Below are 21,374 nucleotides of genomic sequence, written 5' to 3'. Positions count from 1 at the left end.
ATCTACTCGTGAGAAGAGAGGGAGAGAAAGAAAAGAAATCATCAAAAGAAATCATCGCACCCGGAGGATCACGGCCTCCTGGCTCGCAACCCCAGAATTGGGCCTGGATAGGAAATGATCGCAGATAGATGAGGCGGCCACGATTCTGAGGCAAACAGGGGGGGGGACTTCTAATATGCCAGTCGCCAGGAAACACCAGCAATAAATAGCAACAACCTGCAGGAGGAAGGGGGGCCGACATGATCGTGGCTTGTCTTGCTCTCCTGCGGGGGTGATGGCTGTGGCCAGAGCTTGGTGAAGATTTTAGTGGCATCACAGGTCTCCACCAACAGCCGTATGTAGGCTCGACTCGATCATCACGGGCGGGGCGTCACTGATCCAGTTGGCGCAGCCAATGCGTTCAGCCGTTGGATCAAGTGGGTCAGTGGAGGAGACCGAGGAGTGAGAGAGAGAGAAAGAGAGAAAGGGAGAGGGGGAGCGAGAAGCGGAAAGGAAGGAAGCAGGAAGGGAATATCTTCCAACGTCGGCGGCCGCGGAAGCGATATCTACCAGACACAGAATAATAATAATATAATCAGAGGTCGAGGCGAAAGCGGGTGCAAATCCTGTGATCCGCATCCTTCATATACTGTAACAACTTCTCTCCCCCCACTCCCCTAATCCCGCCGCGTCCACTCCTGTGTACTTACACTCTAATCCTCCATACCTCTTTTTCCTTCTTGATCTTCGACCTTCTTTTCCTTTCCCTCCTTCTGTTCCTCTCCTTTTCTTCCCCTCTCCACCCCCTGAACCTTGATACACTCTCAGATCCCAAGCTGCAACGTTCCCTTTCCTGGCCCTCGCACAATTCTTGCCAAGATCGCCTCCATTTCATTGGTCGGACACCAGCAGCTCAGCGCTGACCCCTTCTCCCTTGCGTCTCCCGGAACATCGAGCATCTTTAAAAAACCACTTGGCCTTTGGCACTCTTGTCATCGCGTGGATCCTCTCTTTGCGACACCCTTGATGATGACATCCTGAGTGTCGCCTTGCTCGGACTCTCTACTCTCGATTCGAGTGGTGGTCTGTCAACCCATGATGCGGTGTCGGAAACGCTTCAAGGAGGATGCTTGTTGAATGTCTATGAGTTTGAGCTGCTTGTGTTCTCTCTTTCTATAATTCCATCGTCCGCTCGGCAGATACGCCCCCTTGTCGCTGCCCCGATCAGTCTCTTAGCTAGAGACCGACCGTGGCGGTCGACCAAGGCGCCTCGAAAGCAAAGATGTTTCCGACCGTCTTACCATTTCCACCTGTTCAGCCGCATCACCACCTCCACTATCCCACCAACGAGGCCATCCACCAAGCCCCGTATGACGTGAACGATCCGAGTTTCCCCGCTCGCAACGAGCCCTCCAAATCCTTCTTCAATCCGCCCCGGGCGCGCCTCCAGTTGCCACACCCCGTGCAACGTTTCGATCGCCGTGATGCCTCGGGGTCGAGTTCCAACACCGGCGGCCCCGGAGAACATGCGCTTAGGAGGAAGACCCCGAATGGGACCCTAGCCGCTGGTTACGATGGAACCCCAGGCGATACCACTATTCAACCGGCATCGAAACATATCCTGGTATCGCCGCTCGAGTCTGGACAGTTCCTGTCGCCACAGGGGCTGCCAACAGACACCTGGCAGCAGCCCGCTCTGGATCCGTCTACCTCCAAGCATATGAACTTTCCACCTGTGTTCAAGAACGACGGCACCAACCCGCTCCCCGCGGGTGAGGTCGTCCAGGATGCGAACGGCACCAGCTGGGTGCGCCCCGTCAACTATCCTCCAGGAATCGACTCGGTGCTCAACCAGAGCCTGCCCCTGCAGACGCCACAACGTTTTCTCTTGCATAACGGTGCCTACATCCCGACTGTTCTGCCCGCGACATTGCAACCATGTGTTGGACCGACGGCCTCAGCGGGCACTGGTCCATTTGGTCCATATTGGCCAGATGGCGTGTATATACCGTATCGCCCTGCAGCATTCCGTGATTCGCGTTTTGGTTCTCCGAATCCCAACGGCCAGCCATTCTTGGACCCCAACCAGGTGGCATTCAACCAACCTCAAATCCCCTTCAGCAATCATGCCGATACGGGATTCACATGGGGTCAGTCTCAGCCAGGAGTGCCGACCCAGGATCCTCAGCTGAAAACTCATTTCCCTCCACGACACTCAGATCAGTTGCCTTTGCATGCGCGTCTCAACCGATCTGTCTCTTCATACCCATCGAATCCACCCAATAATGAACCTATAAGTTGGACCAGCCGTCCCCCGGGACGTAATTTCCAACCTCCAGGCCCATCGGTGGCGGTCAATCTGGAGTTCAAGGAGAAGATATTGTCGTGGGCTCACGGAGTCTATGTCGACCTTCTCGCAACCATTCACCAAGCCCGTCGCAACAGCATTTCTAACGGCGGCACCGATGGCCAGAACCAACGGTTCTTGAAACCAAGTATTTATCCAAAACCTCCTCGCCAGCCGGGGCTTGATTTCTCGCAGAGCCCCGTTGCTCAAGTCGCTCGCCACAACAGTTACCCGTCTAGTCAATATGACTTGCAACGGCAGAAACCTGGTCTCTTAGCCAACTCAAGGATGAACGATTCCCACTCCGATTTACCACAGGGCGGAATTCACAACCACCGACCGTCGTTCAGTCAATTTTCGCAACATCAGAGAGGATCAGATACTCAGGTCCGAGACGCTGGACGGTTTTCTGGCACACCTTCCCATTCAAGATTCTCTGGGTCCCTTTTCAACGAGAACTCTCCAGTTGCTAACGCCGTATCTGCTTTGGAAATGCTTTCTCATCTGTGCATGGAAAGTCATTGGGAATGGATTGATGGTATGCTTCTTGGAGGCTGCCTGGCCTACGGATTGGGCGATTACCATAAAGCTATGCGGTGGTACTCCAGAATCATAGCACGCGACTCAACGTGAGTTTCTGCCCTCCCATGCTCTCATCTGAAATGAACGCTAACTTAGCGCAAAGGCACGTTGAGGCTACATCGAATCTCGCTGCAACTCTCTTGGCGCTTGATCGGCGGGAAGAGGCCCTGCAAAATTGGCTGCGTGCTGTCAAGCTGCGCCCGAGCTTCTTTGAAGCTGTCGAACACCTGATTGGGCTGCTGTGCAGCAGCCATCGCGGCAAAGAAGCCGTTAATATAATCGATTTTGTTCAGGCCTCGCTTCGCCATCCCAAGGATGGAGACTGTTTCAAGGCGGACGAGCATGCTAGTGAGCCTGAGAGCGATGCTGAAAGCAACGTGTCTGATGTGTGCATGTATGACAAAGTATCGTTTGATTACGATGATGATATAACTCGAGTCCCGAACTCGAACCTTGGCTCGCCAGACTCATCACCGCCTGTGGGCTTTGCAACGAGCGGTTACGCTATTCCAGGCGCTGACAATGGCCGAATATTGGCACTAGTCCATGCTAAAGGAAACATGCTATACGCTCTTGGTGACAATGCTGGTGCTGCGGCCGCTTTCGAGGATGCGGTCTTGATTGCGGCTGGCCGGCGGCGTCATGGGATTCAGAGTCTCATCAAACAAATTTTTACCGCTTTCTCCCGAGGCTCTGACCATGGCTACCAGCAAACTGAGCATGACTCCAACGAAAGTGTCCTCCTTTACCCGGATAGGGCCCTAAAAACATCCAAGCTTGTCTTCCAAGCGAATGGAACCCCGCCAGGGCTCAGGTTCGTGGCGGAAGGCATCTCCCGAAACGCGGCTATCTCTACAACGAGCAATTCTCTCCTCTCCTTGGCGAAGATCTATCAAGATGGAATGTCGACTGTCTCATCTGGAGCTCCGAGATCCACACCTGGTGTGCGAGACATCCTGGCCCTCTACTATCTGTCTCTTTCCTTGCAGCCCAGTCCATCTACTGCTAACAATGTGGGTATTTTGCTGGCTGGAATCCAGCATAATCCACCGGCTAGAGGATTGGTGCGTCCCAATGGAGAGAGCCAACACCCCGAGATACCAGGTGTTGTTCCGGGTAGCGGGATCTCACTGGCACTGGCGTACTATAACTACGGACTACATCTCGACTCTCGACATGCCCATCTTTACACCAATCTCGGCAGTTTGCTCAAGGACATTGGTCAACTGCAAGCTGCGATTAAGATGTATGAGCAGGCTGTTCAGTGTGATGGCAACTTTGATATTGCCCTGGCAAATCTGGCCAATGCTGTCAAAGATGCTGGTAAGGTCAATGACGCCATTTCCTACTACAAGCGTGCTGTCAAAGTGAATCCGGAATTTGCCGAGGCAGTTTGTGGGTTGGCCAATGCTCTCAACTCCGTTTGTAATTGGGTTGGTCGCGGTGGTATCGTCAACGGCCGTGGGTTCCGCGATCGGTGGCATGTAGACGAGAAAGGCATGCTCCGGGACGCTCAAAGCAACGACTCCGGTGCAGGTTGGATTCGACGGGTCGTCGACATTGTTGACCGTCAACTTCGAGAAGGCGAATACTGGGGCCGTGGGCTGTTAACTCAAACCACGGCTGATCAACTATGCGGGCAATTGATCACCGCGCTGGAGTCTAGTCATTTTGCTTCAAACGGAAGATCATCTCTGACCAAGGTCCTTCAGTCATGGGCAGGGCAGAAATGGGAAGGATCACGTATTGTTCGACTCATTGAACGCGCCATTCGATCAATTACGTGGCAGTGGTATCAAGATCTCTATGTCTATGGGGAGCAGTATCCTGCTTCTAAATACCGTCGACCTCAACTTCCTGCAGCACTTACTGCACCAAATGCGCCGACGGTCCTCCCTTTTCACACCTTCACCTGCCCGCTTTCTGCGAAACAGATTCGCCAAATCTCGCAACGCAACGGCCTCCGCATCTCGTGTTTGACTTTGCGTCTACCGTGGCTTCCTGCCACGGTGTATCGTCCACCGGCGCCTCCAAACCCATGCCTTCGGGTTGGTTATGTCTCCTCAGACTTTAACAATCACCCCCTTGCACACTTGATGCAATCAGTGTTTGGGTTGCACAACCCAAACAAGGTCAAGGCATACTGCTATGCGACCACCGCCAGCGACAAATCTATCCATCGTCAACAGATTGAGAAAGAGGCGCCAGTCTTCCACGACGCCAGCGGATGGCCGGTTGATCGGCTGGTGCGACAGATTGTGGATGACGGGATCCACATTCTCATCAATCTCAACGGCTACACTCGAGGAGCCCGCAACGAGGTCTTTGCTGCTCGCCCCGCTCCAATCCACATGTCATTCATGGGCTTTGCTGGAACCCTTGGTGCAGAGTGGTGTGACTACATCCTTGCCGACCAGATCTCCATTCCCCCGGAGACCCTCAGCCCCTCACGGCGCCGAACACGCATTGAGGATCGCATTCTTGAGGAAGACAACGGCGAGGAACTTGAGGACTGGGTGTACGGCGAGAAAATTGTGTTCACTCGCGATACGTTCTTCTGCTGCGATCACAGACAGAGTGCTCCAGATGCAGGAGAACGACACATCTCATGGGACGAAGAGCAGATACGACGCTGGAGAATGCGAAAGGAACTGTTTCCCAAGCTCAGTGACGATACTATCATTCTCGGAAACTTTAACCAGCTGTATAAGGTGAGTCGAGCCCTGCTCTACCTTGAACCGTTCACGATGGGTAGTTGAACTAACTGGTCTAGATTGAACCCACTGCATTTCGAACGTGGTTACGCATTCTAGCGCGCATTCCTAATGGTGTTCTCTGGCTGCTCCGATTCCCGGAGACGGGCGAGCAGAATCTCCGGGACATCGCCAAGGCCTGGGCCGGTGAAGAGACGGCTTCCCGAATCATTTTCACAGACGTGGCGCCTAAAAACACGCACATTGCGCGGGCAAAGGTGTTGGATCTGTTTCTCGACACGCCTGAGTGTAACGCACACACGACGGCCACCGATGTCCTCTGGAGCGGCACCCCTCTGCTCACGTTCCCGCGCTACAAGTACAAGATGTGCTCGCGCATGGCGAGTAGTATTCTGTCCAGCGCGCTTCCAGCTTCGGAATCCGGCCAGCGTGCCCGGAACGAACTGATCGCCTTGTCCGACGATGACTACGAGAACAAGGCGATCCGTCTTTGTATGGACCTACAGTACATTCCAGGAGGCGAGGGCCGTGCCAGCGGCCGCCTGGCCGAGATGCGACAAATGCTCTTCCTGCAACGATACCAGAACAAGCTATTTGATACCGCGCGCTGGGTGCGTGACCTGGAAGAAGCCTACGAGGCCGTGTGGGCGCAATGGGTGAATGGCGAAGAAGGCGATATCTGGTTATGATGTGCACAACGATTATATACCCCTTGAGCGAATTTCTGTCTTTCTGGTCCTTGCATCTGGGTCTTATCTTCATTTTCTTCATCTCTGCGCTGGACTATTCATGGATTGGGGGTTTCATTGGTGTTGACACTGTATACGTACGGGAATTTTGGGGGAACGCTGGAGTTGGATACTTAGTGCGGCTCGGATAGATTGTTATGGTCCTGGTCTTTCGAGCTGGGGAATCCACTCGTCTCTATTGTATACAAGTTGCATATTTTGTAGAAGATTATCTATTGGATCGGACTTAGGGCATTGATGTGTGCATTTTTCACATGTATAGTCACCATGGGAGTATAGCTATCAAGGTATCACGACGCCGGTAGCTGGTAGAGGTTAATGGGGTCCAAAGAATCAGACATGAAATCATCCCAACAATTGACTCAACCAACTCAACACCCTTTGGTTTAGTCCGAGGTATCTGTCGTAGAGATCACAGTTTATGCCGGGCTCTCCGGCCTCGGATTGTCCACGGATGGTAGGGGCGGAAGTAGGTAGCGCAGGCCGGTGTCTAGTAGGATCTCGCCCCCCCCCCCCTGGCAAACACTGCGTCCGTTATTACGTCTTCGAGGTTTGTTGGGCCCCTTGGGCCTCCCAGATCTCATAACAGAGATCTTCATGCCCGGGGCAGACCATCAGCACATGTCGCACTGTCCGAGGGTCCTTCCGGCATGCCGGGCACAGTGGTGAGTCGGCCCGCTTGACGTCGTGTAGGAAGTCGTTGAAGCCCGATCTCTCCTGGTGCGTGCTTGCAGCAGGGCTGAGCGCTCCGAGGCCGAGAGACCCCTATAGAGGGCTAATATGCACTGAGAGATTTCGGGCTTGTGTCGTGCAAGTGACTGCTGTGTCGCAGATTGCTAGTTGTCGTTCTAGTTCTATTTGGCCGTCCCAGTTGGAGTTGCCTTTGGACTCTAACGCTGGCTAGGGCACTGGAGTATAGTCTTGTTAGTGAAATGATCCAACGAAAGAGATAGACTTGACATACAGAGAACAGGAGACAGTGATGCTTCGGGGCGAAGTGGCACTAAACTATGTTGGGAAGGATATACCGGCAACTCCCCGGACTCGACATCCCGGTCCCCGTGACTGCCGCACTCAACCGCCGGCTCCATTCGTTTTATGTCGACCACAGCCTCAATCCTGAGCTCTCCATCCATGGTACTGAGTAGGTCGTAGATCAAAACCGTTACGTACGATGCAACCTCCCATCCAGCTCCTGAAGAAGCAGGGAGTTAACTCCTGCGGGCGCCGAATCCATCCACTGCAGATCAAGTAGTTCCTTCCAGGAGGACGGTAAGGTGTATAAGCTTCTCTCAGCGATCACGGCATCGGCAAACTATCGAAGCGGGCAGTGCAGAGCGATCGAAATTCAGACTGAGGAAGTCTGGATACGTACCGGGGCACGGCAGTGAACCTTGGGAAACTTGTGAACAGCACGGAGAGGGACCACGGAACCGAGAAAGTCATCATGCTCGGATCCACCGCGTACATACTGGAAGTCAGTACATATGACATTATGTAGGTATTCCTATGAGCTTTCCCCATATTGCATCCATGGGTCGAGCCGAGGCTCGCCGGTTTCAGCCTGTTTCAGAACCAGGCATTGTCTCCCACCGGCCTATTATTGTTCTCCGGTGTCGATACATATGTACATAGGAGGATTCCGCGGAAATCCACGACTCGGTGCGAACTTAGCGTAGGATTGACCTATACGCTGAGCAGCATGACTGGATCGCGACCGGGCGACTCCGTCGGAAGGATAGTCGCCATGGACTCGTGAGCATGCACCCCATCCAGACTGGGCGTACATGTTCTTGGCGTCTTCGACACCTGATATAGATACTATTCGCACCTTCTTCCCACTTGGGTATCAGCGTGGCTCGACTTCAGTGGCTGTCTGACAGCGTGGATCTCTGAAGAGAAGAGGAGCAGGAAGCATCCGTCCCGCAGAACTAGCATGCGATCCCTGATAGTCTCCTTTCAGCTGGGTACGGGGCGGAGTCGCGGGGCGCAGGGGGAAGACAGACAGTAATAATAATACACCAGATCGGGGGGCGGGACATCCGACGTGCCCTACCGAGATCAAAATTTTGACATAATCGGAATCGGCCAATCCATCCCTCGACGCCGTCGCGATTTCCCGACAGGCGGGTACCTATGCACGCTAGACTAAGATGGGACTAGTTCTCAGATGGCACCGAGATCCTCCGTAAGCCAATCAGAGGGCGTAGAGCTGCTGGGAGGTGGGATTCACAGTATGTATATTTGGTCGATGGGGAGTATAGAGTTTGGCGCGTGGGCAGGCTGGTTTTCTTTTTTTTTTGCCTGTTGTGATCTGCTGAAACTGGTTTTTGTTTAGAATTACAGATTAACTGGCGGAGTTGCTCGGTCCTAGGTCCCTACTGTATGTAGGCTCATACCCATAATGCCTGGAAGTGGCTGGATATGTATACTCGACACCGTGTGCATAGGCATGGCCTTGTGTCCTTGTGCTCGCCCATCGGACAGGAAATTAGGCGAGATCGGATCGGCCTGGGGTAAACCCACCCGAATAGGACAGAAACGAAGCCGAAACGAGTCACCGTGGGAGTGTAGACCAGGAAACAGAAGTAACGGCGCAAAAATGGGGCCCGCGTTAAGAATACCGAGTCGGGCGCGCAGCGACGTCGATCGCAGGATCCGATGGATTGGAACGCAACGGGCGAACCCCCGCTGTAACATCCAGGTACCGTACTGTATATCCGTACGTCAGTTCCGAGGTTATGTATCGAACCACGTACATAACAATATACGTGCAATGGATAGTGTCGGTGCATGATTTGTATAGAGAATAGTTAATCCACATCCGGCCCCTGACCCGGTCATGGCCTATGGTGATCCCGTGTCCATCACCACCACCACCACCACCACCCCCGATCGGACCTTTGGCACCCGTTTGCCCGCGCAAGGCCCGGCAGTTGGCCCTGGCAGACAAACTAGTGGCCGCCCACAAACCTTGCTCGGTTCCCAGGGGGCGGTTTTCTTTCACCAACCCCTCGGATTCTGTCAACAGGATTTGGGTTGACTCTTGGGGCATTTCGGCCTCCGGGGATGCCTAGGAAATCCCCACGCTCTGGGTTCTTTGTTGAAATTCCTGGGATTGGGGCTTGCAGTGCCCAGCATTCAGGGGTTGTCTTTTCCACTTCCCCCCCTCCCCCTCCTTTCTCCTTTCTCCTTTCTCGACTTCTTTGTCTCCCGCGCGGATCCACTCCGTCCAGCTCCCCGGTCGCATCGTTTTATCTGATGCCATAACGGCGCTAGATCGGAATCAGTAAACAGTGAGAGGTTCCGTAATGATGAGATTCTGAAAGGAAAATTGGGGGAAATGGAGACGGTGGAGTCGGTGGGTAAATGTCACGTCTGAACCGGGAATTTCATTTACCTGCACCTCGCTTCCGTGTTGCTTCTCAATTCCAAATTCTCGCTCTCGCACCAGAGACGAAGATGGCGACGAAGTGCGAGCACCCAGCTCGAGACTCGCGAGGCCCGAAACCGATCGACCCCGACTATTGATTGCTTGTGCCCCCGGTGATCACGGCGGCGCCTGTCTCCGGGCCTCTGATTCGATGCGACCGTCCACGCTTGGGAGCCCAGTCGCGGCGATGTGCTCGCATATCCTATCGGCTTGCTCAGTCCATGGCTGGCTGACGCCGGTGGCGGTTGGAGACGCCAGCTGAACAAAGGAAACGCCGTCGAGGCGGCGCGACTCGACATAGAGGGTGAGGGAGAGACCTCGGTACCTCTCCGCAGATCCAGCAAGACCGCGGACGTGATGGCCCAAACCAGCATGGTTAGTGGATGTGTGTACATATTCTTTATGTACCGACTTACTCAGTACGTACATACTGCTGCAACGGCGTCATCATGGCGAACCTTGGAACGCTCGATCGCGCGGCAAGCTGGTGGATCTCACGTTCGTAACGAACCGTGGAAACACGCAGAGTTCGAACGGGACGGGTATCATCATCATCGCCGCTCCTTCTTCCTCATCACCGGCAACGGCCTCATCCTTTTGCCTTTTCCCGCTCTTCCTTCTACGCAAAGCAACCCCGGGGCAGTCGGAACTCGCCTCCCCATCGCCCCGGGCGTGCATGCATGCACGAACACCCCACCACCCACGAGAAAGCGTGAGAGGGGAGGCGAGAAAATCCCAGCCCCGCTGTTCATTCCGTCAGGCATGACCAGTCCGATCGATGCATCAAGTCATTGGCTCGCGCCGCGGGTCCCCAGCGGGCGGGCGGGCGAAGGGCGCCTCTTGCGCACAGCTGGCGTCGCATCGGGCGCTCCTGGTTGGCGACGGCACCGTTAGGGGATGGTGCGCCTGCAGCTGCGGACGAACCTATCGTTTAACTTTGGCGATGGGTGGCTTGATGGGCTTGGAGCCTGGTTGTCATGCATCTGGGTGTTTTGGGATACCTTGCACATTGTTGGGTCCTGCTCGACTGTCTAACGCTCTCGTACCCACCGTGGGTCTCGAAGTGGGGACCTCGAGAGCCTTTATGTACTCCTCTTTGGCCAGCATCTTGTACCTCGGTCATCCACCGCCGATGTGTGCTGTGAGCTGCCCGACCAGATAGCCAAAAGTACCTGTCGTCACTGTGCAGGCGTTAGAGAGCGGAGAAAGACAGAGGCGCCGTCCATAGAGCCCAGTGAGCCTGGCCCAGTCCACCGTTTTTTTATTCTCTCTCGTCTTGTGGTGTATCCCTTGCGTGGCGTCCCTCGTGAACGTTGTAAGTGGCACATTCCTCATGGGCCTTGTCTGACAGATGAATACATACCTGCCTGGATGATCCCTCGGGGCGAGGTATGCACCTCATACTGAGTGCCAGAGGTCCACCTCGGGGGAGTCCGACCCGCGAACGTCCTGGATCAAAATTACGCGAGCTGCTATATCCATGTACATCCGTCTCCTTTTGCGCCCTGTACCATAGTTCCCAAGGATGAGCATCCCTGAACCAGGCCTAAGTGGGGGGCGGGATTGGTGAAGTGCGACCTCAAACCGACGCAGCATTGGCTTCGGGGTGAGGAGATATGCACAGCCCTAGTCAGTCGACGGTTCTAGAGCATGGCCCAAATAATCAAGTCGAAAGAGTTCGATTTGGATTTCAATTCCTATGTACAGGGGGTATTATACTAGCAGGCCAAAATCCAGAGCGGGAGACATCCACTCCCCGATGGTTTCACTCTTTGCGAATGCTTCCGCTCCTTCTCCCCGTCAAATAACCAGAAACTCCCCGGAGCCCCCAGATCCTCGTGGATTTGGAAAATCGAATAGAAGGAAATGTGAAGACAATGAATCAAGCCCCCACCAGGGAATTCCTTTCATGACCGAAAACACCCAGATTTTTTGTAGATCCGAACCATGGTAATACACATTAAGGGTACAAAGGAAAAAGCGAACCACCAAAGGGAAGAAAAAGCGAGCGTGAGGCTTTTGGCACATGTACAAAGGCGGGCATCTGGCCCTAAAACAAGGTCCGAGCGAGAATGGGGAATAAAAGAAGAAAGGGAACAAGTATAAAACAGAGAAATGTGTCGAGAACATGGACAAAAAGAAGAGTCGTACAATCATGACCGTATAGCGCCACCATCCATGGGTGTCATGGAAAATGCTGGTCTTAGTTCAGCAGGTTGTTCACACCCATCCGCGTGTCGCGGCCGAGCTCGGGCCTTGATTCCCAGGGTTTGGGTAACGAGTCGGCCGGCTGGTGCCACGAGGCGAGGGTGGGCTGGTGCTCCATCCATCGCCGCTTGGAGGCCAGGTCGGAAAGAGATTCCAGAGACCGAGCGGAGTAGCTGGGCGATGAGTCGTCCATCACATGCACCGAAGCGGCGCTGGGGCGGCGGACGTCGTATTGTGTCCGCATGTCCACCGGCAGCGGGAGCACCTGTGGAGAGGGCAGAGTGCGCGGAGACGAAGAGCAGACGGAGTTGTGATCGGAGACCATCGAGGGAGGCTCTACCGAGGTGGCATTGGAGGCCTCGGAGAAGGCGGGCGATGTCAAGGGCGTCTCGATGGGGCGGTTGATGGAGGGGAGGGTGTAGATGGGAGAGAGTTGGCGGGTTGAGGGCATGGAATCCCGGCGGGACGCAGGGAAGACGTCGGCAGGCGAAGGCGCAGCCGAGTCGACAGGCGAGTCGGCCCAAGGGCGAGTCGCAAAGCGAGGGCGAGTTGGGCTCACGACAGAAGCTCGGGCGTAGGGTGCTTCCACCCGGCCGCTGTAGGTGCGCGAGGCCGTAGGAGACGACAGACCGCGGCGCTTGCGGTTCATGCTGCCGTTCCACCAGTTCTTGACGGCGTTGTCGCTGCGATTGCCCAGACGGCGAGCAATCTCTGCCCAGCGCTTGCCCATCTCATTCACCATGCGTTCGATCACGAGGCCTTCGTCGGCGGAGATGGGCTCGCGGTTCAGGGTGGGCTTCAAGTTTTGGTGAAAGCGTTCGCGGCATTGCTTGGGCGAGCGGTAGTGCATATGTTGAGAGATGCGCACCCAGTTGTTGGGGCCTTGTTCGCGAACGAGTTGCATCAAGAGTTGATCTTCTTCGGGGACCCAAGGGCCACGACGGTGAGAGGGAGCCATGATGGGAGAGGAGGAGTGAGGGATGGAAGACGTGATCGAAGTCCAAGCCACAAGGGCAGCTCGAGCATTATATCTGCACCCAGGGGGATGGGTCCACGAAAAATGCCCAGCTCCACCCGCACACGCTATGGGAGGAAGATCACGATCCAAGATCTTGGACCTAACAGTTCGGAACAATACGCCCACGGCGCTGGTGTGACGGGATACGCACGGTTTTTCCCTGACGGAGTGGAGCCGGAGGTATTTGCGGATTATTATGATTATGATTATTATTGTTATTATTATCATCATTATTATTACTGGGGATTTCGGATTTGGATTTATGGATTATGGATTTTTTCGAGCCTCGTGAATTTCTGATTATTGATTATTGATTATTGATTATTCTTTGTATGTCCAGTGTCTAATTCCGTAGAGCTCTCATGAGCAGATAGCAGTCCCACGTCCAGCATTTGCTGTATAGCATCTGGAGAGAAAAACCAGCGCACGAGAGGGATGATCAACAGAGAAGCAAAAATGGAAAATGAGAATGAAATGGAAATTGAAAAAAAAAAAAAAAAAAGGAAACACAAAATGCTCCGGCGATCGTCAGTACGACCCGGGGTTCCGGGCTGAGGAAATACAGTACACAGTAATGATCGGAGGGATCGACCCTGAGCCCCGTTGCTGGAATTCCAAATCACTGCTCGCGCTACAGAAAGCTATTTTTTTTTTAAAAAAAAAAAGCAAAGAAAAGAAAAAAAGAAAAGCGTCTGAGCGCGCTGTGACGGTGCTAGTTGGGGTCATGCAGAGAGACCCAAAGCGTCGGTTCCGATGCAGGTGAGAAACGAATATCATTCGGTCGCAGTCGATAACGATGTCCTTATGTATGTACGGTCGATACTGTATACAGGATGTACATGGCATGACACCATGCATCCTCTGAGAGCTGGTGACATTGTACCATTCGCGAAAGACGTCGTTAAATCTGGCAGGGGCCACTAGAAGGATATTAGAATCGAAACCATCCACGTCTCACCCACAAGTAGTAAACACCACGACCGAACCGTCTCCGAATCACCTACTACCCCAACGCCCAAGCGCCCCTGACAGCCAACGGCGCACCGAGCGCTCCCCTGTTTCCCCTGCGGACCAGGGGCAGATCGTCCTGACAAGCGAGAGGCGCGGTTAGGGTGACGGTTCCTCCCCCAGTCTTCAGCCAGCCATGCACGACACCCAGCTCGATTGCGTCCGATCCGAGCGCAATCGGCCATCTCCATTTGGTGATTGGTCCGATCAATAACTTGTTCGAGCGGTGCCGGTGGAACTATCGTTATGGACCCGTAGTGGAGCGTGGATCGTGACAAATTCTCTACAGCGCACTAAACCTTGGAAGTGTATGGAAGTCCCACTCGGTGTGGCTGTCCGTGACACGCTGTGAAGACAGGAGTAATAATCATCATATAATAATACAATAAATATATAATATGGGGAAAAAAGGAAAAAAGGCGCCAGGAACAACAGGGGACTCAACGGCGACTCCGGGATCGCGCAGGAGCTGGGTCCCCCCCGAACAAGTCCGTGAGGATGATTATCTCATTCTGACTCCGTCTGGGTTAATTGTTACCTTTCGATATGAGAATGTGGATCGGAGACGGAGACGGAGACGTGCCAACGTCTCTTTCCTCCCCTTTTCTCCTCATTGTTCGCGCGTCTCGTGTATGTGTGCCTTGCAGCCCTTGCAGCCAACTAAACCCGGTCCATGAGGGTGATTCCCCTCCCATTCCTCCCTTTCCCTCGTAAGCCCAATTGTGATCCTTACTATGGTAGATCGGTCAGGTCGCATTGGCATAGTGCTCGATCTAGTAGGGCCTCGTCTGGCTCGTCCTTTCTCCGCCGGAGCTGCTTCCTCTGCAGGGACTCAACGAGACGCTTCGCTTATCCACCGGCGACAGCCATCTGGGTAGCCAAGTGCATGGACCACATGCCACCTGTCACGGTGCTGGGCGATCTCCGTCGTGACGTGATAGCCAGTGGTCGCGGCAGATCGGAGACGATCTCCTACAGTACTCGCTCAGCTCACTGCGCGCAATTGTGTAGTCCAGGGGGTCAGCAATCTACTTCCCGTGTCGTCCATGGCCACTATTCCCGGACTAATGCCGTTGGGGTACCAGACTTGGGCGTCGATACGATGCATCACACACCACGCCCACGCCCACGCCCACCTCCACGATCGGGGCGAGGGATCGCCCCTGGTCCAGGGCATTATTGCCTGGTTTGGCGTCTCGCAGCTGGGCTCCCCCACTCCGGTGGAAACCGTTGGACAGCATGCGGTCGCAAGCCACACCTTTTTTGCTTTTTTTTCCCGATGATTTTCGCGCCTCTTTGCTCTTACCCTTTACTGGGTGCTCTTCGTGCGTAACGAGGCTGTAAGTAATACAGATAGTCGGGATACCACACTCCACTGTGACGAGCCTGTCCCCGGTCCGCCACGCTCATTGGCTCCTCCAGGTATTTGTCATTCTGGATCCGGGACTGCTGGTTCGGGCAAGGATGCGCTACGGGTATCGACAGGCCTTTCGATCCCTTTATTGTCGACGATAGTTAATCTATTCCCGACGGGTCGTTCTCCAGCAGCTGGACTTTCGTGTGGGGATCGTGAATGGTGGAAACCAGTGAATCCCGATTGCAGAGTTCCCGACTGCTAGTCGAGTCGTAGACGCAGGGGAGCTTGTCCCAGCAGTTGTTCGCGAGGGGCGGGTTACTTTTCCCACACCAAAGCATGGGTGCCTCGAGGAGACCAGCCCATGTGGGCGAGATGACGAACGTGTGTGTGTGTGGACCGATCGGATTCCCGTCCCTCTGGGAAGCCAAAAGCCGTTGCAGCCCAGACGAACCCGTCCTCCTGGGATGCAACATCGACTAGGGTAGACCCGAGATTGTGACCTGTCAGGTTCGACGGCGCCAATCAGAAGCCGCTGTTCAGTATTTGAGATTCATCCCTGTTGAGTGACAGGGATCACCGTTGATCGCGCCCGTGCGCGTTGAAATCTCTCTCGCGCGCGAACTCAAGCGCCGGACTCTTTGTATAAACATCACCGGCTAGAGCTGTGGTCGTCCCCTAGAACGGTACCAAAGCCAATGGCCCGCGGGGGAATGATTTCCGTGAACCAACACGATGGAACCTTTGTTTGATGTTCTTTGTTCATTATGGGTTATTCTTGTTCGAAATGGGGGAGACGATCTGACGTAGACTTGAACAGCACCAATCCAGCTGAGGAAAATAAAGTGGGATCGAACGGCCGCGCAGCCGCTGCTTCCTGACTGTCGGGCCTGCGTGGCGCCGGGTCACGTGGTGAGGCACACGGTGTCGGACAGGTATCGAGAGGTCGCAATGGCAATCGACATCGCAGGAGGAGCGTGTTTTGAAATTGCCATTCTCAGCACCGATGCCGGCTGTTGATTGGCCCGTCACTCTCGGACTTCAGATGTCGGGGACCATATGGTTCCCGATCCGGTGACTAATTTGGCATCGACAAATGCTGGGATTGTTCCATCCTGAAACTGCCGGGTGTATAGGAACAGCGCCATTATGATGATGAATCCTTCTATCCTGTACCACTACTGTGTCCGTGGTCGGGAACGAGGCGCGACCCCCGTCCCTGCCTCGTTCGTATCATTTATTCATCATCCTCACCCCGTCGTACAATACTTCCTAACCCATCTGAATCATGGCTCAACCGGGTGATTGGCGGATTTAGGAGGGGTTGCATGGATCCTCCCGTTGAAGCCGTTTTTTTGGTTCTCTGACTCTCTTCCTGGCATCGATCCCCGTCATCATGCACCTCTCGTCGTATTCGGGAATTGGCCTATACGTCCCTTCCCTAAACCAGCCCGCGTACGGCCTCCCCTCCTCCACTCTCTCCACGCCGGACAGACTCCGATACAAAGCAAGGCGTTCCCTGACTGACCGCCATCCTTACCGCGCGAGAAAAACCCAGAGCAGAAAGAGGGGGCCCAGGTGGACAGTCTGTCAGTTCTGGACTCTCGTCGATGAAGAACGGGCCAGCTTGCCCCCCGCTGGAGCTGGTCACCGTCGCGCTCGACGGCTCCTGACTGGCTCTCGACTCGCTAGACGGGTTTGACAGCGGTCCCACGAACCATCGTCGCTGACGCCCCTCCTCGACCTCCCTTCTGCGCATCCGTGTGGCGGACAATCCAGACCAAGTGCAACGGGGACCCGTCACAGCACAAGGATGATCGAAGATATACCCACCTAAGGTACGGGTCTAACAGCACCACGCGAAGAGCGCACTGCATACTACTCGCCACGCATCCATCACCGCCGCCCGACTGAGAACGCCCGGCAAGAGCGAGTTGTCAAAGCCACTCTCGCTCGTCTGGGAAATCCAGCGCGCCCATCGATGTGGGTTCGCCCTCTCTTCGGCCAACCACGGTGCGCTGTCGCTGCCGGCCCAACCCTATCTCCCCGGTCCAAACTCAATCGGAGTTCCCAGACGAACGTCCCAGCGCAGAGGAACGCATCGCTCCTGGGTCTTTTCGACGCCCTCGTCCAGTGGTGCTCCAGGCTGCGGTGTCGTGCCCAACCCTTCCGTTGTCCTTAGAATCTGTACACGGCCGCATTGGTACAGAAATTGTCCAGATCCTGTCCATGCACCGCGAGAGAACGGGCCCTCGAGCCGTTGGAAAAGTAACTTTGCACCTCCCGGTAAGTGCCCAGAAGGATTATGGGGGCTGATCATTATTTTCTTTTTGCTTTTTTTCTTCTTCTCTGCTCCGGTTTCCCCTCTACCTTCCTCGGTTCAGTACCTCCAGCGTTGTACTTGCGTCTGTACAGAGGTCCGTCCCACCTTTCAGTAGCGACGGTGGACAAGGTGGAGAGGGTGCGGAGTGGCACGGCAAGTGTCATCGCCATTCTAGCCGGCCACGCCTCGATCTAGACTAGTGCCCCCGACCGTCCCGTCTATACGGTATGGGTAACTCGTACCCTACCGAACAAGGACGAGGTATGCTTCATACGGGTGCGCAATACCCAGTGGGAAGGAGGAATCTCGTAGGTCACAAGAGGGTATGATCGCGAGACCAGACCGGGGGGCCAGGCTCAGGCCCCGTTGAGCCGCAGGGGAGACCGGAAACCGAAGAGACTGGGGGCTGCAACGACACCTACCTACCTAGGGTATGGTACAGGGGTGGTCCAGCATTACCCGGGGGGGTGAGGTGCTCGTCTGCCTATTTGGGCTCGAGAGTGCGCTCCTGACTCGTAGTCGGAAACTACCGAGCCTTGTCGAGTACAAGCCAGTCGGTTCACGGCATAAGGAGGTGTAATGCTGACGAATGGGTGTTGTTGACGTAGGGCGCATTTTTGAGGCATTCTTCCCCGGAAAAGCGCCGTTGACTATGTTGCTATCACCGCCCGCTGAGGCGTTAACTATACCATACCAAGATCAAACAACACCAAGCTTCTACTGTGTAGAACGAATGTAGCACTATCCACGTGATATGGCCCGATGGGGACTAGCTGTAGGGCTCCTGCTTAGGGCATGGTGATGGATTGATCTAGCTAGCATCGAGGGAGTCATCCACGGACAGCACTGGTGATGCTGGAGTGAGTGAGACTGGCTACTACCAAATGGGAACCTCATTCTGCCCGGAACACGTTCATATTTCTTTTTCCCATGTTTCACCCCTCCAACCTCCCCTAGTCCATCTCATATCCACCCGTTCCCTGTACGACAAACATAGATATATATGTGCCTTCCAAGGTTGGTATCGCAACTCTTGCACGGATCACGATCACCACCCTGGGAACCTTCCAAGTCTAGAAAGATACGAATCCATGTGTAACTTATAAAGACGAAGGAAATTGAACCACACGAGCCTTCATCGCTCTCGACGGCTCTACTGGATGGGATCCAACGCCAACTATCGCGAGTGGCGCCCGCCTCTGCAAGCCACTCCAGTGAGATCGCAGCACAGCCGAACGCGAACCTCCCCACCATGATCACAGCTGGCATGCGAGTGGAAAAGATGACACCGCACATGGAACAACAGCAGTTGGATAACTTGCGAATCCCTGGGCTCGTGGAACGGGTGGTTTCCCGGGAACAAGGCCGGTGTGCCGAGGCAGCAACGAGGGCGTTGACGCAAGGGATGCATGTGAGAAGGTGGACCGGGGGCCGATCAGGCGATCAGAAGATCAGCAGATGCAAGGCTCCAAGGGCGTTTAGGTTTGACGGGCTTGCCGTTGTTGCTTTTTTTCTCTCGTCTTGTCTTTTCGGGTGCGGGATCGTAAGCCGCTGATTTGCCCAGAGGGTGTTGCGCGTTGCATGTTGCAATGCCTGCACGGATGGTGGACTCGGGTGCATTGAGAGACTGGAATCAGAACCGGATTGATTCCTCTGTTTAGGACCAGGTCCACGGATACCTGGGTTGCACCATGTGGCCTGCTTCTGGGAACCTGCAGCCAGAAACGAGGACGCAAGTTTTGACGGCCCCTCGGCGTGTCTCAAACCACGCCTTGTCCCTCCTTCCCCTTACCACCCACTCATGCCTGTCGCTGTCCTGTGCAGCCACCCCGGAAAGTGCTATGCGCCATCCGTTGCAGCCGCAGATGCCGGATACTGGGTACGGGTGCCATCGTGGCTGTCTGAGAGCTGATATCCTCCCGTATCGGCAGAGATATACCTACCTATACAGGCACTTGTATTGGTGCCCTCGGCACTCGATGCATCATCTGGCACGCCCAGGGTGGGCCTAGAGAGGCCATCATTTACCTTTGAATCTCGATCTCGGATCTCGCTTGCACCGATTGGGACAGGTAGGGCGTCATGATCGGCGATTGCCATGGCCGGGAGTTGCGCCTCGATCTCATCGTTTGGCGCAGTGTCTTGGTCGATAGTAACTGGTCGAGGGAATTTGTCATTGATCTAGTGGGCTGGGGGCGATATGTAGTGACACACATTGCACTAACGCGTGTGCGGTGCGCGTGTCTGTGTGTCTTGAGAAGCTGAAACTGGCCCTGCGGGTGATGCATAGAATTCCAGACACCGGGGCCTGTTCGCCACTCTGCATATATCTAAACTCTGATGCTGCTGGTCGTGCGGGATTGCGACACATTGTATTGCGTGAGATGGAGTATGCTGGATTACAACTTCTGTATGAACGACAGCATTACAATCGGCCAAATTGACGGTACGTAGGATGCGAAATTAGAGGAAATACTCGTGCGACCTGCTCAGTGCTCACCCATACTCACGCGGTAGAACAGGGGCATTGTCTCAATCGGACAGTCCACCTCGGCGGTAGTTCCGCCTTGGTATATCTTCGGGATGCCTTCCTGTGGCACGCTTGACTTGCCCCACAGCGTCCAGTAAGCACCAGCAGGGAGATAGACGGTGATTTTGCGCTGGCCCGGTTCCACGATGGGTGAAATCAGATAGCGAGATCCGAACATGTACTGCGTTGCAATGTCCCATGTCTTCGAGTCCCAGGGAAACTCGTAGAACAGCGTTCGCATCACAGGCGTCCCCTTCTCATGAGCTTCTCTCATCAAGTCTCCAGCGTAGTCGCGCAGCTCTTCACGGATCTCAATGTATCTCTTGCAGATTTCGTACACCTCTTCGCCATACGCCCAAATCTCATTACTTGCCCCGGAAAGTCTGGGCTTGCGGTCTCTGTGCAGTCGCATCACCGGGCAAAAGGCACCCCATTGAAACCAGCGGGTGAACAACTCCCTGAATTCTGGGTCGTTTGGGTTACCACCGTGAACTCCACCGATGTGTGTCGTCCACCAGGGGATGCCCGCGGGGCCCATGTTCAGACCAGCAGCCACCTGATTCCGGAATGAGCCCCATGACGATGCGCTGTCGCCGTCCCGGACCAGGACGCCGTATCTTTGCTCCCAGCCCATGCGCTCGGCTGCAAATTGACAACCTCTTCAACTCCCATTGCATTTAGGCCATCGTGGAATGTTCGGGCACATTCCTTTGGCAGGGTGTTACCGGTCCGGAGATAGCTGCCAGTGGAGTAGTGGGAGACATCCACGTCGTATTCAGGGCCCGGCTCATCGAGGCAGAAGACCTTGATACCGGAGTGATGATAATTCTCCAAGGCAATTCCCCAGATGAGCTCACGCGCTTCTGATTGAGTGGCACCGAAATGGGTGATGTTGTCATCATCCTGCATCGCTACCTGCGGTCCGCGGTCACTTCGGACAAGAAGCTCCTCCTCGGGCATTTCGGGGAGAGCTTCGGATGTGGCCTCGACTTTTGGCCAGATAGAAACCATAAGCTCTATCTTAAGCTCTCTGAGCTCCTTAACCATGGCATCTAGATCGAAATATCGTTAGAAAACGTAGCGCATTTGATATCTTGGTTGGACGCATGGTAAACTCACCAGGATCCGG

The 21,374-nt window shown here is 54.7% G+C and overlaps 5 protein-coding genes across 5 annotated transcripts; 1 reads left to right on the top strand and 4 right to left on the bottom strand.

Annotated features, from left to right (window-relative positions):
- Nucleotides 1-1,261: 1,261 nt before the first annotated feature.
- Nucleotides 1,262-6,311, top strand: N7459_007841 (uncharacterized protein; the record flags this gene model as incomplete). Its single annotated transcript, XM_056947009.1, has 3 exons — nt 1,262-2,955; nt 3,012-5,619; nt 5,682-6,311. The coding sequence occupies 3 exons, from the start codon at nt 1,262-1,264 to the stop codon at nt 6,309-6,311; spliced, it is 4,932 nt and encodes a 1,643-aa protein (XP_056796519.1).
- Nucleotides 6,312-6,908: 597 nt separating this feature from the next.
- Nucleotides 6,909-7,507, bottom strand: N7459_007840 (uncharacterized protein; the record flags this gene model as incomplete). Its single annotated transcript, XM_056947008.1, has 2 exons — nt 6,909-7,136; nt 7,400-7,507. The coding sequence occupies 2 exons, from the start codon at nt 7,505-7,507 to the stop codon at nt 6,909-6,911; spliced, it is 336 nt and encodes a 111-aa protein (XP_056796518.1).
- Nucleotides 7,508-9,921: 2,414 nt separating this feature from the next.
- Nucleotides 9,922-10,255, bottom strand: N7459_007839 (uncharacterized protein; the record flags this gene model as incomplete). The annotated part of the gene is made up of 2 exons (XM_056947007.1): nt 9,922-10,129; nt 10,236-10,255. 2 exons carry the CDS (start codon nt 10,253-10,255, stop codon nt 9,922-9,924), a joined length of 228 nt encoding a protein of 75 aa, XP_056796517.1.
- A 1,752-nt stretch (nt 10,256-12,007) lies between these two features.
- Nucleotides 12,008-12,970, bottom strand: flbD (putative MYB family conidiophore development protein FlbD; the record flags this gene model as incomplete). The annotated part of the gene is made up of 1 exon (XM_056947006.1): nt 12,008-12,970. One exon carries the CDS (start codon nt 12,968-12,970, stop codon nt 12,008-12,010), a length of 963 nt encoding a protein of 320 aa, XP_056796516.1.
- A 7,234-nt stretch (nt 12,971-20,204) lies between these two features.
- On the bottom strand, nt 20,205-21,292 carry N7459_007837 (uncharacterized protein; the record flags this gene model as incomplete). Its single annotated transcript, XM_056947005.1, has 2 exons — nt 20,205-20,902; nt 20,971-21,292. 2 exons carry the CDS (start codon nt 21,290-21,292, stop codon nt 20,205-20,207), a joined length of 1,020 nt encoding a protein of 339 aa, XP_056796515.1.
- Between the last annotated feature and the right edge of the window lie 82 nt (nt 21,293-21,374).

This window comes from Penicillium hispanicum (genome assembly GCF_028827665.1).
Source record: "Penicillium hispanicum strain IBT 35686 chromosome Unknown utg000007l_segment0_segment0, whole genome shotgun sequence".
NCBI classification, from domain to species: domain Eukaryota; kingdom Fungi; phylum Ascomycota; class Eurotiomycetes; order Eurotiales; family Aspergillaceae; genus Penicillium; species Penicillium hispanicum.
This window is presented reverse-complemented; position numbering and strand designations above follow the sequence as displayed.